General features: G+C 33.8%; 1 protein-coding gene and 1 pseudogene across 1 annotated transcript in view; one reads left to right on the forward strand and one right to left on the reverse strand.

Moving 5' to 3' along the window:
- Positions 1–15,063, reverse strand: part of BRINP3 (BMP/retinoic acid inducible neural specific 3) — a 376,973-nt gene that overhangs the window by 121,210 nt on the left and 240,700 nt on the right. Inside the window, exon 5 of the mRNA XM_087856398.1 lies at positions 5,542–5,647. Within this exon, the coding sequence (XP_087712524.1) occupies positions 5,542–5,647 (106 nt within the window). The remainder of the gene's footprint in view (positions 1–5,541; positions 5,648–15,063) is intronic.
- Positions 1,831–2,840, forward strand: LOC123800147 (small nuclear ribonucleoprotein-associated protein B pseudogene; annotated as a pseudogene).

A 15,063-nucleotide genomic window follows, 5' to 3' on the forward strand; every position in this document is an offset into this window, starting at 1 on the left:
GCCTACCTCCCTAAACCTTTAAAAAGAAACATGCATGTGTTTTCCACCACTTGATTTCAAATAACTTTCAATATTTTCATTTTACTTTCAGACTATCAGCCCACATTTACATAGATAATCATAATACAATAGGTTGTGGTGTTGGTGAAAGAGTCACAGAATGTTGATGGTAATGCTTACCTCATGTCGTTAATAATACAGAACTTATATGACTCTATTCTATTGTTCAGGAGTGATCAATAAGACTGACTACAGGGAAGCAGATGGACTGATTTCACTTGTTTCATAGGTCATGTCCTTGCCATGTATTAAGACAGCCCTAGAGATAGGATTCATCACTTCTACATTCAAATTTAATGAAGTTGATATCTCTCTCTTTTTTTTTTTTAAGATTTTATTTATTTATTTGACAGAGATAGAGACAGCCAGCAAGAGAGGTAACACAAGCAGGGGGAGTGGGAGAGAAAGAAGCAGGCTTCCAGCAGAGGAGCCTGATGTGGGGCTCGATCCCAGAACACTGGGATCATGCCCTGAGCTGAAGGCAGATGCTTAATGACTGAGCCACCCAGGCGCCCCTGACGTTGATATCTCTTAAGAAATAATTCAAAAATGAAGATAAGGTGATATGATTAATATTTAGGGTTTCCTACTGGTTTCATATTTATTATGATATTTCAAAAAAATATAGTTTCAATTTCAGCATTTCTTCTACATAGGAAAATTTAATAAAAAAGTTAAATATTCAAAATGATCAGTAAAAAAATAAAAATAAGCATAAAAGGAAAAATTTGGCCCTACCTAATTGCTATTTATTACAAAATTGGATATTTATGATTATGTTTATATCTATCTGTATACCAATCTATCCCTAAAAGAAGAAAACTGGAATTCTGTAAAACCACACTAAAAATAATAAAGTTTTTTTTTGGGTGGGGGAGAAGTCTAGAGACAGACCACTCAAAATTTTGTAATTTTTTAACCAGACCGGTAACATAAACAATAATTGATACTTAGATAACTTCCATTGCCTTGGTAGATAAGTCAGAGTAACTTAGGAGTATCTCCTAGGGATTTTTTTTTTTTTAATGTACAGGAACAATAGAGTAAAAACATCACTGGGACTGTAATTATGGAAGGTCTGCTTAGTGCTGAGACAATGCTTAAGGAAGCTGAGTTCTGAGCCTAGGATGTTCTGTGAAAAAAAGCATATGAAGAAGGGCACTGGAAATTATTAATGAAAGTCTAATGGAAATGCTGCAAATAAAAATACACAAATTGGAGTTAAGAAATAATCGATGGATTCAATAGCAGGTTAGAGAGAGCTGAAGAGATAATAAGCAAACTGGAATATGTCAGAAAAAATATTGAATACAGAAAAATAAAAGACAACAAAAGAATATAAAATACAGAAGACAGTATAAAATATATATAGGTCATGACTGAAAGGTCTAAAATATATTTAATGGAACCCCAGAATAAGAGGTAAGAAGGAAAAAAGCAATATTTGGGGAATAAATATGTTAGAAATTCATAAAATTGATGAGACATCAAGAAAATTGTAATTTGCATCACACAAATATATGTTCTAGCAAGACAAAAAACAAAGTGAAAATGCCCAGCTGACCCATGCTCTTCAATGCTGTTTTGCTCCTGTTCCACCTAAAACAGTGTGAGAAACTAAGGAATCCCTTGGACATGATAAGGTTGTCATCTAAAATGTTCATCATATATTAAACAGACCAAAAGTAGTGATCTGTTGCATTAAAAACATTTCTATTTTAAAATAAAAATATATTCCTTTATGTACCAATGAAATCGAATCCTGGCCAGAGCAGCAAGATGCTGCAGCACTTGGATTACAGGGTGAGGGGCATCCTGCAGCACAGCCCTATCTTCTCTGGCACCTTCAGGCTTTCAACAAGCAGAGGAATTTGAAACTCTGTGACTGTAATGAGTTCAAGACAAAGAACTCAAAACAACAGAAAGGGAAGAGAACCGAAGCACAGGTCTGGTGCTGCAGGTCTGGTAGGACCTGGTCTTAATGACAGTAGAAGAACCTCCACTCAAAGATAATGACATTGCCCGAGTGCCCTTTGCAAGCTGCCAGGAGCCCAGGGATTGGTAGAGCTGCTGGCAGAGGAATCCCAGTTGGTGTTCCGATGCCCCAGGCTCCTGCAGGACTCACTGGGCCAGTCCCAAGGGGTGGTGTGTTATTGCAACAGGTGATAACCCTGCAAGGAACAGGCCTGTTTACAGCCGCTGCCATTGCTGCCGCAGCCAGGATTTCAGGGACCCCAACCCAATATCCAACTGGCTGTGGGGATCCTCCACCATCTTATGGGCCGAGGGTCACCCTCTCCAGTCATGATGGGCCCAGCACCTGGCGTGAGGCCTCCCATGGGTCCCCCAGTGGGGATCGCCACTGGATGAGGAATTCCAATGCACATGCCCACTTTAGGAAGTGGCCCCCTCCCCGGGGGGATGCCTTCTTTGACCCTTGGCCACAGAGTTATGGAAGCAGCTCCACAAAGGTGGGGGCTTGATTCCCCAGGGCCACATTACCACAGACCTGTTTGTGTGTTAAACCCTTGTTCTTGGTGTTTCACAGGACTGTCTGGTTTCCCTTTCAGGGTCCCCTTTCCCAGGAATGCACCCACTGAAGCCCTAGACTCATCTTGGCCCTCCTCAGCTCCCTCCTTGTTTCCTGTAAGGCTGTACATAGTCCTTGCACTTCCTTGTGGCCTGTGAAACTGGTTTATAAGAAACTATTAAGAATATCAAAAAAGAAAAGAAAAGAAAATTTGTTCCAATACATTAATAGAGAAACAAAATCAAAATAGTTTTATGAAGCAGTATCATTCTATTTTTATTATAAACAACAAAAAAAATACATGGTGACCTATCATTAACAATTACATTAAATCTCCTATTTGATAATAAACCAGTCCTCTGTCAATTTTGTTGAAATAAAACATTAGGAATGAACTGATCTGGAAAAGTATTTGTTATTCAATCATATGAATCATTCACATCCTTGTTTCTGGGAATTTTACCAAAAAGTTATTACCAAGACTCAATAAATGATTTTTCATTACTCCTCTACCCTTTCACTCAGAAGTACCTTGCTTGATATGTTAAATTCATAAGGGGTTGAAAACACTGGAATATTATTAATCTCAATAAATATTTTCTAATACTCCCTTAAGAGTTACTTTTTATTATATATATTACATATATCGTCATTAATAATTTGCAGTTGTAGATACAACTTTTCAATTTTTGAACTGTTTGTAATATAGTTGGCAAAACAGATCTCAAAGTCAAACAGGTAAATCCAGCTTACTCAATGCCAGAAAACATTTGATTTCATTTTTTTAAAAATCAGAATTAACGTACTATGTGCATCTCTTTGACATCTCATTTCTGACTGTCAATTCTAATATAGTTAAATCATGCAGTTTTGTGGGGCTTTTTAAAGATTTTATTTATTTATTTGACACAGAGAGAGAGAGAGAGAGCACAAGCAGGCAGAGCAGCGGCAGAGGGAGAGGGAAAAGCAGGCTCCCTGCTGAGCAGGGAACCTGATGCCAGTCTCGATCTTAGGACCCTAAGATCATGACCTGAGCCGAAGACAGACACTTAATTGAACCAACCAGGTGCCCCTTAAATCACGGATTTCTGTCCTAAATTTTTTGCTTAATGCTTTTACCTTTAATAATTCTTATTGATGCTTTCTTTGCTCTAATAAATTCTACTTTGAGACACCAGTGTTTCCAATTGCCACATATAGTGACTTAAAATCTCTTATACCCTTCATGTATCATGGTAATGTTGATCCAGAATCTAATGCTTCCATTTTTTTTTAAGTGGAGAAAGGCTGCTATTAAAGGTGAGGTTGAAAACGTGAATCAACATAAATATTTAGACTATAAATATAGATGCAGTTAAGAAAGAACACGTGGGAAGTTGAGGAGTCTGATACCGATTTCCTGAAATTATCTTTCGAAAGGTCTTTGTACCACAGGGATACAAATAAAGTTGTGATAGGCAATTGAAAATACAGGCCTAGAAAATAGAAAAAGACATAAATAGACGTGCAGATTTCTGAGTTACTCACATAAATTGAAAAAAAAAAATAGACCCAATAATTATTCAAAAGAAAACTGTTGCTTCACTTATTCATGTGTTTTTTTTTCCAAGATATATAGGAGGTTGAACTTTGCTTTTATAATATAATATTCTGAAAACTAAGCACAGTGATTCACAAATAGTAAAAGTTAAAAAACATGTTAATAAATAAATGTTAATAACAATTAAATAAATATCTTTTTGATATAAATATTCTTTATTTTTTTTATGAAACATAATTTTCTGAGGGCAAGTTGATCCATACATTTAAAAAGGAGTAAGCAATAGAGAATTACAAGTAATATTGGTAGATTGCATTTGTTTAAATTAGAAACAATATTTCAATAACTTTAAATCTAAGATTGATAGTGAGAAATTGGATGGCATTTAAAGTTTAAATTTTTAAGTACTTTCTTTGTAATTTATATATAATTCAAAGTAGACGAGATTCATTTATTATTTACCATAAATTTAAATAACCCAAAGCGGTTACATTTTTCAAAATTGAAAAGTTGAGGAAAAATGTCAGAATTTCTGGAAATTTTAAACATTCTTATGTAAAACTGAATAATGTAAATGCAGCTCTAACTTATGCAATTAAAAAAGGTAGACAAGAGAAAAGGTAGACTAGAAAAGAACAACTCGAAATCATCCCTTTGATCAATCCACTTAGCCAATGTGTCATCAAAGACTTTTCTGAACTTCTTCAACTAGTACAGGTTTACACATGTGTATTCATAACCTTTCTTACCCGTATGAATGAGTAAGTACACACACCAATAACCTGTTTGGGGGCAGTATATATCTGTTACAAGTTATTTAAAAATCCGCTATTGAAGTATCTCACAAATTATAGGAATAGAAAAAAAGGTAAATTATTACTATTTTCACATAATCCACCTTTATAATGGAAATATAAATATTTTGTTAATATATTCTCAAATATGTTTCTATCTGTCAGAGGATAAATGCAGTTCTAGCCACGATATTAGGTTATATTTAAAATGTCAACAGTTCATGCTACTGTGTGCATAAGTATAGTTACAACTTTTACTAGAATCTATGAGGAAAATGTCAAAACCCAGACAGACCTATGAAAAAACTGCCACATATTGAGACAAAGATTACTGTAATGGAAGTAAAAATATTATCACGATACATTTTCAATTACTACAGATTACCTATTTTAAGAAGTAAAGTGAATTTTGACATTTCCTTCATCTGGTCTAGAACATTACTATCAGTTAAAAATTAGGAAATTAGCCTTTTATGAGAATTTTAACAGCCTAGTACTGCATGTACAGCATGTTTAAAACAACAGCAACAACAAGATGAAGAAGAAGAAGAAAGAAATCACAACTGGATAATTGTTATCCAGACTGGGAGAGAATTAATGAAATTTTAGCCACATACCTTGCAACTGAATCTTATTCTCAGGACTCTGAACCAGAACAGAACTGACAGAATCTAGGTTGTCATAGTTACTGCAGCCAAGAGGACCAGTCCGTGTTTCTGTTACCTGACAAACAAAACATCAACTTTATTATATAAATCAGAGTTTACCATGTTCTTTTGGCTCAATGTAGTTGTCACACGCTGATATTATACGTCTGACGGTAAACATCACTGAAAGGCCTGGGATCTGATACATACCAACAATACACACACCTAAGCCCAGAGAAAACAAATAACTTCCTTTGTCTTCAATTCCATTTTCTTCCCTTTGGCCAGGCATAAATCTTCTGGGAAAATAACAGAAGCCCTCTTTGGTCAAAAGCATCACTCACCTAAGGTCATTGATTTTACCCAAGATATGACAAGGGCATGCTCCTTTAGATAGAGCACAAGTTTTGACTCCTAGGAGAATTGTTTTTTTGTTTGTTCATTTTTCCTCAATAAATCAGACCTATCTGTCAGGCTACTGTCTAAAAACGGATTTTATTATTTTATTCTACTTAAAAATCTATAATTTTCCTGTCTTATATGGTGTCATCAAAGTCCTGACTCTTCTGTTTGGCTTCCCTCTGTCCCATTTCTCCCCAACAGGCATAAATTGCTATGGAGCTGGACATTCTTAATTCTATGCCTTTGCTTATACAGCATCCTTCACCCTCATCTCTCTTTTCTCCTCTAATTGGTTTTATCTATCCTTGAGACGAAGCACATTTTCAAACACCCACACAAAGTAATTCCTTGATGACTTCTACTTGTATTTTTTTCCCATTTTTATCAAGTTGTAGTTTGTAGTGCTCAGCCTTAACACTTAACTATGGAATCATATATTGCGGACTGATTTTTCTGATCAGTTGGGAGGTATAGTATCGGGATGTATAGTATCAGAAGATGAGGAGTTTATAGTCAATTATGGGAGACTGGAAGTTTATCTTCAGTATGACTTAAAAAAGCATATTTTAAAGCAGGGAAATATTGTAATGGTCTTTGTTTTTTAAAAAGATACTCTCCACTCAACAACCAGAATGTTTTGCAAAAAATAATTCAGATAATTTCTTTTCACTATTCACAACTCCCTGATGGTCTTCCATCTTACTGAGGGTAAAAGCTAGAGCCCTTCCTAAAACTAAAAATGTCACATGACCCAGTTATCCCTGTTAGTCTCTGAACTCATCCCCTCTCCTCTTCTCCTCGTTTATTCTGCCCCAACCACACTGGCTCTTTGCAGCTCCTTGAACATGTTAGTTATCTTCCTGCCTCAAGATTTCTGACATGCTGTTCCTGTGTCTGGAATGCTCTTCCTCAAAATATTTTTAAGCTTGCTGTTTCACTTCTTTCAAGTTTTGTTCAAATGTCATTCTCTTATGACTCCTTGGACTAACCTATCTTAAGTGAATACACCTCTCCACACTTCCCTCTTTCAACCATTGTTTCCTTTCCTCCTTACTTTGTTCTACTTTTTCCACAGTAGTTATCAGCTTCTAACATGCTGTGTAATTTATCCATTTATCATGATTACTGCTGACACTTCTCATTGGAATGCAAGCTGCACAAGCACGGGAAATACTGCCTATTTTGTTCACTATAGCATCCACATCACATATTAGATTCTTGTGTAAACCCATGGGCGTTGATTAAGAGAAAGAGAAGGAGACAGTGTAAGGGGAAAATCATAACAAGGAAGACATTAAGGCCATTATCTAGATGATAAAGGCCTGAATGAAGCAGTGGCAATAAGATTTATCTGAAGAAGATAGAGTATGAAAAATAGATCTGGTAAGATTATGAAACACTGAAAATATACACAATGGAGACAGGGAAAGGCAACTAAGGTTTCTAGCATAAGTGATAATATTAAGATATGTTGCAACGAGGCTCCACTGTGGAGAACATGTAAGAGAGCTTGGTTTTGAGCATTCTGACTCTCAGTGGAATAACATTCTCCATTGGAAGCATCCAGAAGGAGTGACCATGCAGATCTATTTCTTAGAAGTTATGTCAAAGATGGGATTACTAACTTCAGAGTCAAACATAATCAAAGACAAAAGGAAAGCTATGTCAGCTGAGTGAATGTATAATTTGTATCATGACAACTCTATCATTGTTTGTAAATAATAAGCTCTTTAGAATAACAAATATTGACTATGGGTGCATAGCAACAGTTGAGAATGCAGTTTATCATGGGCAAGGCAATAGTTTTTCCCTAACATTACACCAACTTTGTATACTCCCTACCACTGTTCTCTCATGGTGATATTGACCATCCCTTAATTTGTTCAGGGGAAATAATTTCTGATGTTGATATATATAACATACATGTATGTGTGTGTGTGTATAAATGGTATTTAAATATAAATGATTATTAACAAAAGGGTAAAAAGAGGATTAAAGGCATCAAAGGAAATACTTAGGCTTTAAGTTAATTCAAATCTTCATGTTTTGAGAATTGATGTATCAAATGGGAAAACAATTTTTATTTATTTATTTTATTCATCTATTGGAAGGAGGATGTTGAAAGCAAGGGAATGTAGTCTTTAAGATCCCAAAACAATGCCCTTTCTGGGGTGTTACTGTGGTTTGTGGTTGGGTCTGAGCATCATGAGGAAAATTACATGTGCTTGAGGTACTGGGAAGCTGAGGGACCAGTGTGGAGTTTGCAAACATGGAAGAGAGGACTCAACCAGCTGTAGGAAGTAAAATCGAACCTTCACAATCTATTAAGGACAAATTTGTCTTCAAAATATAACAGATGTGTTCTTTCCTTCTATAATTGACTTATGTGAATTGTGTTTTAAATATCATTAAAAATCAGAGAGGAGGGGCACCAGGGTGGCTCAGTTGGTTAAGTGCCTTCAGCTCAGGTCATGATCCCAGAGTCCTGGGATCAAGACCCTGAGTCGGGCTCCCTTCTCAGGGGAGAGTCTGCTTCTCCCGCTCATGCTCTCTCTGTCACTCTCTCTATTGCTCTGTCTCTCTCTCTCAAATAAATAAATCTTTAAAAAAGAAATCAGGGAGGGTACAAAAGATCCTTTCAACTTTTCCTATATTGTTTCTTTATTGTTTCATTAAACTACTGCCCAGTATTTTCACAGTTGGAGAATTTTACAGAGTGTAAAAGAAAAATGCACAGCCTTCCTAATTCAAAGAGATGCCTCACAAGTAATTATATTAACAGATAGTATAGGTTCAACTTTATTTAGGTTAAAAGAAAATGGTACAAATAATTCACTTGGAAATAAACAATCTTTATGATTTTCTCTCAAATTTCCCTACAGTCTGACATATTCTAAAGATGATATAATGCCACAGCAAAGCACTGGAGTTATGAAAATAATTCAGGGAGAACAAGTTGAAGAAAAACTATCTGAAGCAAAAACAATTTTTTAAATATTAAAACAGTGAAGAAAGTGGGACAAACTAAGAGCAAACAGAAAAACATACCACATTTCTAAATGAAAATAGTACTGTTAAACAGTCCATCATCTTCACACTCTGACATTATATACTTAAAATATTTGCAGTCAAGATCATAGTAATGCTACGTAATTTGAAGAAAATCAACTGAAATAAACATATTCGGGTCACTGTCTTAGCTCCACCACGTACTAAAGAGGAACCTACTTAAATTTCAAGGTTTTCTTGGGTGGAATGGCTAAAATTTTCTTACAGGCTAGTGTGATTGGGAAACAAAAATGAGATAATCCATGATAAGGGCTCATCCAGGCCTGACCCACAGTAATTATTTCAAGGTAAATATGAAGTAAGTGTAAGCATTTAGTATTAAAAAGCAAAGGCACAATAACATCTCAACTCATGCAAACTTATTGGAATTATACATACCCCAGCTCTCAATCAAGATTATAAGATCATAATACTTTTTCTGATATCAGTGCTGAATATTAACACTTATCTTTGTAGATAGAGAAAAAGGGCCTGAATTTTAAGCCATCCTAAATCAAACGAGTGAGACTAGGTAGAAGTTTTGGGTTTTTTGGGTTTTTTTTGTTTTTTTCATCCCCACAGTGGGCTTAAAATATTCAGTAAACCATGTTGTAAACAGATGTGCTGTGAAGTTTTGGGTTTTTAAAAAGATTTTGTTTAGTTTTTTGAGAGAGAGAATGATCAAGAGAGAGCACGTGCAGAGAGAGAGGGAAAAATGAGAAGCAGGCTCCCCACTGAGCAGAGAACCCAATGTGGGCTCAATCCCAGGACCCTGAGATCATGACCTGAGCCAAAGGTAGAGACTCAACTGACTGAGCCACCCAGGCACCCAGGACTAGGTAGAAGTTTTGTACAAGATCACATCAACATGCAATTAGAGTACAATATAGTAAGAATAATCCACAACAAGACTAAACTAGAAATATTGATATTGGAAAAAATAGATAGTTCAATTACATAAAAATGGCAAGAACAACAGCAACTATAGTGAAAATAGGAAAAATCTTCTCATCTGTAGTACAGAAGACAATCAAGGAGTCTCTCCAAACAAGTATGATTACATGACAAAATTTTTATCCATGTTGAGTGAAAAAAGTAAAAGAAAATATACATATACTTTGTAAAATTATATGTACACATCCATTATATATAGCTCTGTGAACCTGATACTGCTCTAGGCTTTTTTCAAAATGAAACAGAATATCAGTTTACCATTTTGACTAAACAGATTATTGTTTATCAACAATTCAGTATGAACATATGAATAGTATATTTCTTATTGCAAATCTATGAATGCACATTTTTTTAAAAGCCTGTAACGTTCCTGGAAACTTTATCTGAAATCAATAGGAGGACTTTTTTTTTTTTTTTTTTTTTTTTTTTACCTCTTAAACTACAAAAAAGACAAGAATGGCTTTATTCTCCATTACAAATCTATGAACTCTTTATTGGTCATGCAATAAGAAAAAAGTATGGAATGGTAGTATCCTTCTTTGTCCTAAGGTGTGATTTTTAATGACAAAATTTAATAAATGTTTATGTTGGAAATTCAAGCAATGAAATAAAAACTGCTTTTCTCTGCTGTTATCACATATTTACCCACTTCTGTTTACCAGACATGAAACGAGGAGCAACTGCTGTTCAACGCCATCTTTTATTCATGGACCAAATTTTCATGTACTTTATATTTTTATAGCTCTTTTCTCCTAATTTTTAAAAAAGTTTCATTTGCTTTGAAGTTATATTAGAGTATATTAAGGTAGTTTATGAATAATTTTTTATCAACATTGATTATTCATATGAAACAATAGAATATTGATAAGTACAGTGTAACTCATTTACAAAGTTATGCCTAGAGTTATTTAAAAACCAAATTCAATCTATTTTTAACTATCTTAAAAGGTTATATTTATTTTGTTTTCTTTCAAGGCCACAGTTATGACTATTCTATAATCTATCATCTAAAGATGATAAATCAATCTTCCACTAGGAACTAATTTAAGGATCCTTATTTCATTTTTATTTTGTTGCATACCCATAATTCAAAAAACACACATTTCACACTTATTTATAAAAAGCAGTTAGTCTTTTCCTAATAAACTCATGTATGAGTAGCAATAAAAAGTGCCATTTCCCAAGGGTAGAAAATTTTTTGAGGGAATAAATATAGTAAAAATTAAGAGATTATCCTTCTCAAGATATTTTAATATCATAATTCTTTATCTTACCACAAAGTTTTCTTTATATTTTATTATAGCATTTATAAAATTACACTCTTCTGTTTACATTATTTACTTATTTAACTATAAACCCCCTATTCATAATTACACACAGTACTTGACACATGGTAGGGATTCAATAATTGCAAACTAAGTTGGTGGGTAAATATCTTATTTTGTTAGAAATAACAAAAGAACACTTAGGTTGATTTATTAAACTTCTCTGAGAACCTCTTGAAGAAAATGCAGCAGGGCCAGCATATATAAAGTTTTAGAGCTATCGGGAGTCTTAGAAATCATCCAGTCTCAGCATCTCATTACACAAATGAGGTATCTGGAGCCCAGGGAGGTTATGGAGCTAGGTTGGTATCATGTAAGTAAAATTAGAGCTGGAACTGGGTCTGAAACCTCCTGACTCATCAATCAATGCCCATTATGAATATCATCATACTGGCTTTCCAAGCTCTATATGTAAGCTTTTTTAAGCTCTGCTTGCCTTGATCAACTTAATTCCTTCTCCCTTTCCCTTTCTCTCCTTCTATCTAGCAATAGAGTTACAATAAATATCAATTTAACTCGTCTAAATTGATGTATAGGTCAGTTAGAATGGTACAGTAATCTTGGGTCATTCTCATGAACAATAAATATTGCCATGAATGTGCTGGTTAATATAACTTGGATCGAAGGCCAAATGAATTACCTTTTATTCTAAGTATTAATTTCTTAATAACTTGAAATATACCTTCCCACATATTCTTGTATTACTCTACATTAGACATTTAAATAGTAAAATACAAGTGTCGACTAATTTTTATTATGTCCTAATATAGGATCTTTTATAGTTGTATATGATTAAAGCTGTCAAACTAACAAACACCTTTAGAAAATGCTGATACTAAATGTGTATATATATATATATTTATATATGGTATAATATGTATGTTGTAACCAATAATATATGATAATTATATCATGATAGGATACTAAAACATATATAATTTTATATATGTAACTATATAAGTTTTTAGATATAAGTTATAATTAAATATATATAATATTTCTATCAGGATATTCATCATTTATGATATATAATTATATGACATTAATGTGATACTTGATTATAAATTATACATAATAATTAGTAATTACATATGTGTATCATTTCTGTTTTTTCAAATGTGAATTCTGAGTTTAAAGATACTTTTACCATTTATTTTTTTCTTCTGCCAGTTATTAACTCTTATTTCATCATTTTACTGAGCACTTAAATCAAACTGCAATTCAGTGTAATCTGAGTTCTTTATCATGCTGCAATATTTCTGGAGATTAATATTTAATTAGGAAATGAATTTTCAAATGTGTTGTTAATTACAAAAAGCATATGAAAATGTTCATATTGGAATAAAGATATTCTAGTAGCAAGGACTTCGTTTTTAAAATTGCTTTATTACTAATAGTAAGTTTTGTGGGAAAAGTATAGATTCATTTACAAAGGCTCTGTCAAGTGAAAAATACATGAGTATATCAATACTAAATTTAATTGCATCGTCACACAATAATACACATTACACTTAGTCCATTACACACAATTAAAATCATGATTTAAAATGTATTTGACATTGTCAATGTTTCTTGAACCTGCTCTAACCATTTAATAGAAGTTTAAAATAGTACATGATATATAATCAATGCCCAGATGACTCATATCTTTACATGAAAAGCACAAACACGAATCAAATACAAATTCAATGTAAAGGAGCAAACACCATTGTTGAATTATTTATCTATGCAAATGACTTTATGCTGAAAACTATTTCTCCTAATTCTATTCCGCATAACTTCAATAAATAACACACTTTTAAATATTAGAATCATCCATTTATAGGATTGCATTTTTGAAAGCCATCGAGAGTTTATTCCCCAGGAGAAGCAGCGATACTTGAAACATGAGGATAAAATGTATGATTAAAAACAATATTAAGTTAGGTATATTCACAAAGCATGTACAAAATAAACAACAGAACTACGAATTATAAAATGTAAGGGATGAGACACAATGTAGATCAAAACATAGCATGTGAAATGAACTATTAAGGTGTGAAGAGAGTAATACAAAAACAGGGCACACATTTTGTTTAGGAACAAAAAAGAGTCTGTGTTCTTGGAGAGCATTTGCTTCAGTGCAGTTCTCACTTATACTTGCCACCATGAGTCCATGCAGGCCTATAATGACTGAGCAATTTTTTCATACCCCATAAATTACCCTCCATCAAAATCATACACAAGCACCCACATGTAAACCTGTTGAGAGAGACTGTGTACGTCCTTTGAGTACACATTAAAGTATAAAATTACACACGAGGGTAGAAAAAAGAAATTTTCTTAGGTTCTTAAAGTGTCTATTCAGTTTGATGTGGAATAAGGTAAACTGGAGAAAAATTTAGTCACAACAAGGTTGCCAAATAACATCAGGACTCCTTTGTGCTCAAACCGTGGTTACCATGGAATTTCTATATGTGGCACTTGATTGGTCTTGGAGAGGCCAAATCTATAAGCTCACTCCTACAGATGCTGTTTTGATTTATTTCTTAAATAAGGCAGAGCTAAAAATCACAGCAACTGAAAGAAACTATATAGCAAAGAAGGTTTTTATTAAGTTCCTAACTACATATATATACTCTTAGAAAATTGGCACTTTCCTAAAAGCTACATTTGCAGTAGTTGTAACTGATCAGGTTACATAAATGGTAACCTTGTACTTCATTATATGAAGTCTGAAGGAATATTGTTATTACACTAGAGTTGACTTAGAGTTTTCTGATGTATTCAATATTAATAATAAAATAAAAAGTGAAGTGAAGTTTCACTGCCACAGGGCAGTTACAAACAACAAACAGATTGCGCCCTGGTTCAGGGCCGTGGCATGCTGCCTACATTCTGGTGAGAGCCATTAGACAGGCAATGCAGGTGTTGCTACCACCCTGGACCTGAACACCACTCCCCTCAGACCAGAGAAACTACATCTGAGGGAACTCAGGAGCCAGAGATTCTTTTCTGCTGCTTCACATAAAAAATATATATATATATATATATATATAATCCAAGGCAGTGTTCGTTATACCTATTTTAGAAATGAAAACAAACAGAAGTGAAATATTTAAAAAATGATATTATTTTCTTTGTTTATTCTATGAATTGCAATCTCATTGTCTTTTAGTTATTGAATCTACTTCAAATGACCACCAACTTTGAAACACAATGGCCAAAACAAACAAACAAAAAACTATTTTTAAACCCAAGTTCAGAATCCAATTTTTTTTGGAGGTATTGTAAATAAATCATCATATAAAACTAATAGTGTTTTATAATCATTTTCTTTTTTTTTAAAGATTTTATTTATTTATTTTCAACAACACTGTTATCAACTACCCTTTTTTAAGTAAAAATACAGAACTAGGAGTCGCATGAAAGGTAAATTTAATATGACAAAAAAACTGGAATTAGGGTAGGGTCCTCAGCTCATTGCCTTTCCCCTGGAGACAATCTTCTCTAATTGCAGAAAAACATGCATGGGCTATTCCTTATGGTTTTTCTTATTCCTTTTCCAAATCCTTTCTGTATCTCTAGATCCAACCACTCCAAGATATGCCTCTATGTGTTTTCACTTTGATGGAATAAGAAAAGAAGCAGTTAGACTGAACATACCCAAGATGTTATCCACTCTAACCTACAATTGAGCAAATGCCACTAAGTTCACAAACAAGATCTGTTGCCAGGATGAGTGAGCAAAGAATTACACTAAACAGAGCCAAGCCCTTCACTT

Source organism: Ursus americanus, chromosome 2 (genome assembly GCF_024610735.1).
Source record: "Ursus americanus isolate L20-20 chromosome 2, mUrsAme1.1.p, whole genome shotgun sequence".
NCBI lineage: Eukaryota > Metazoa > Chordata > Mammalia > Carnivora > Ursidae > Ursus > Ursus americanus.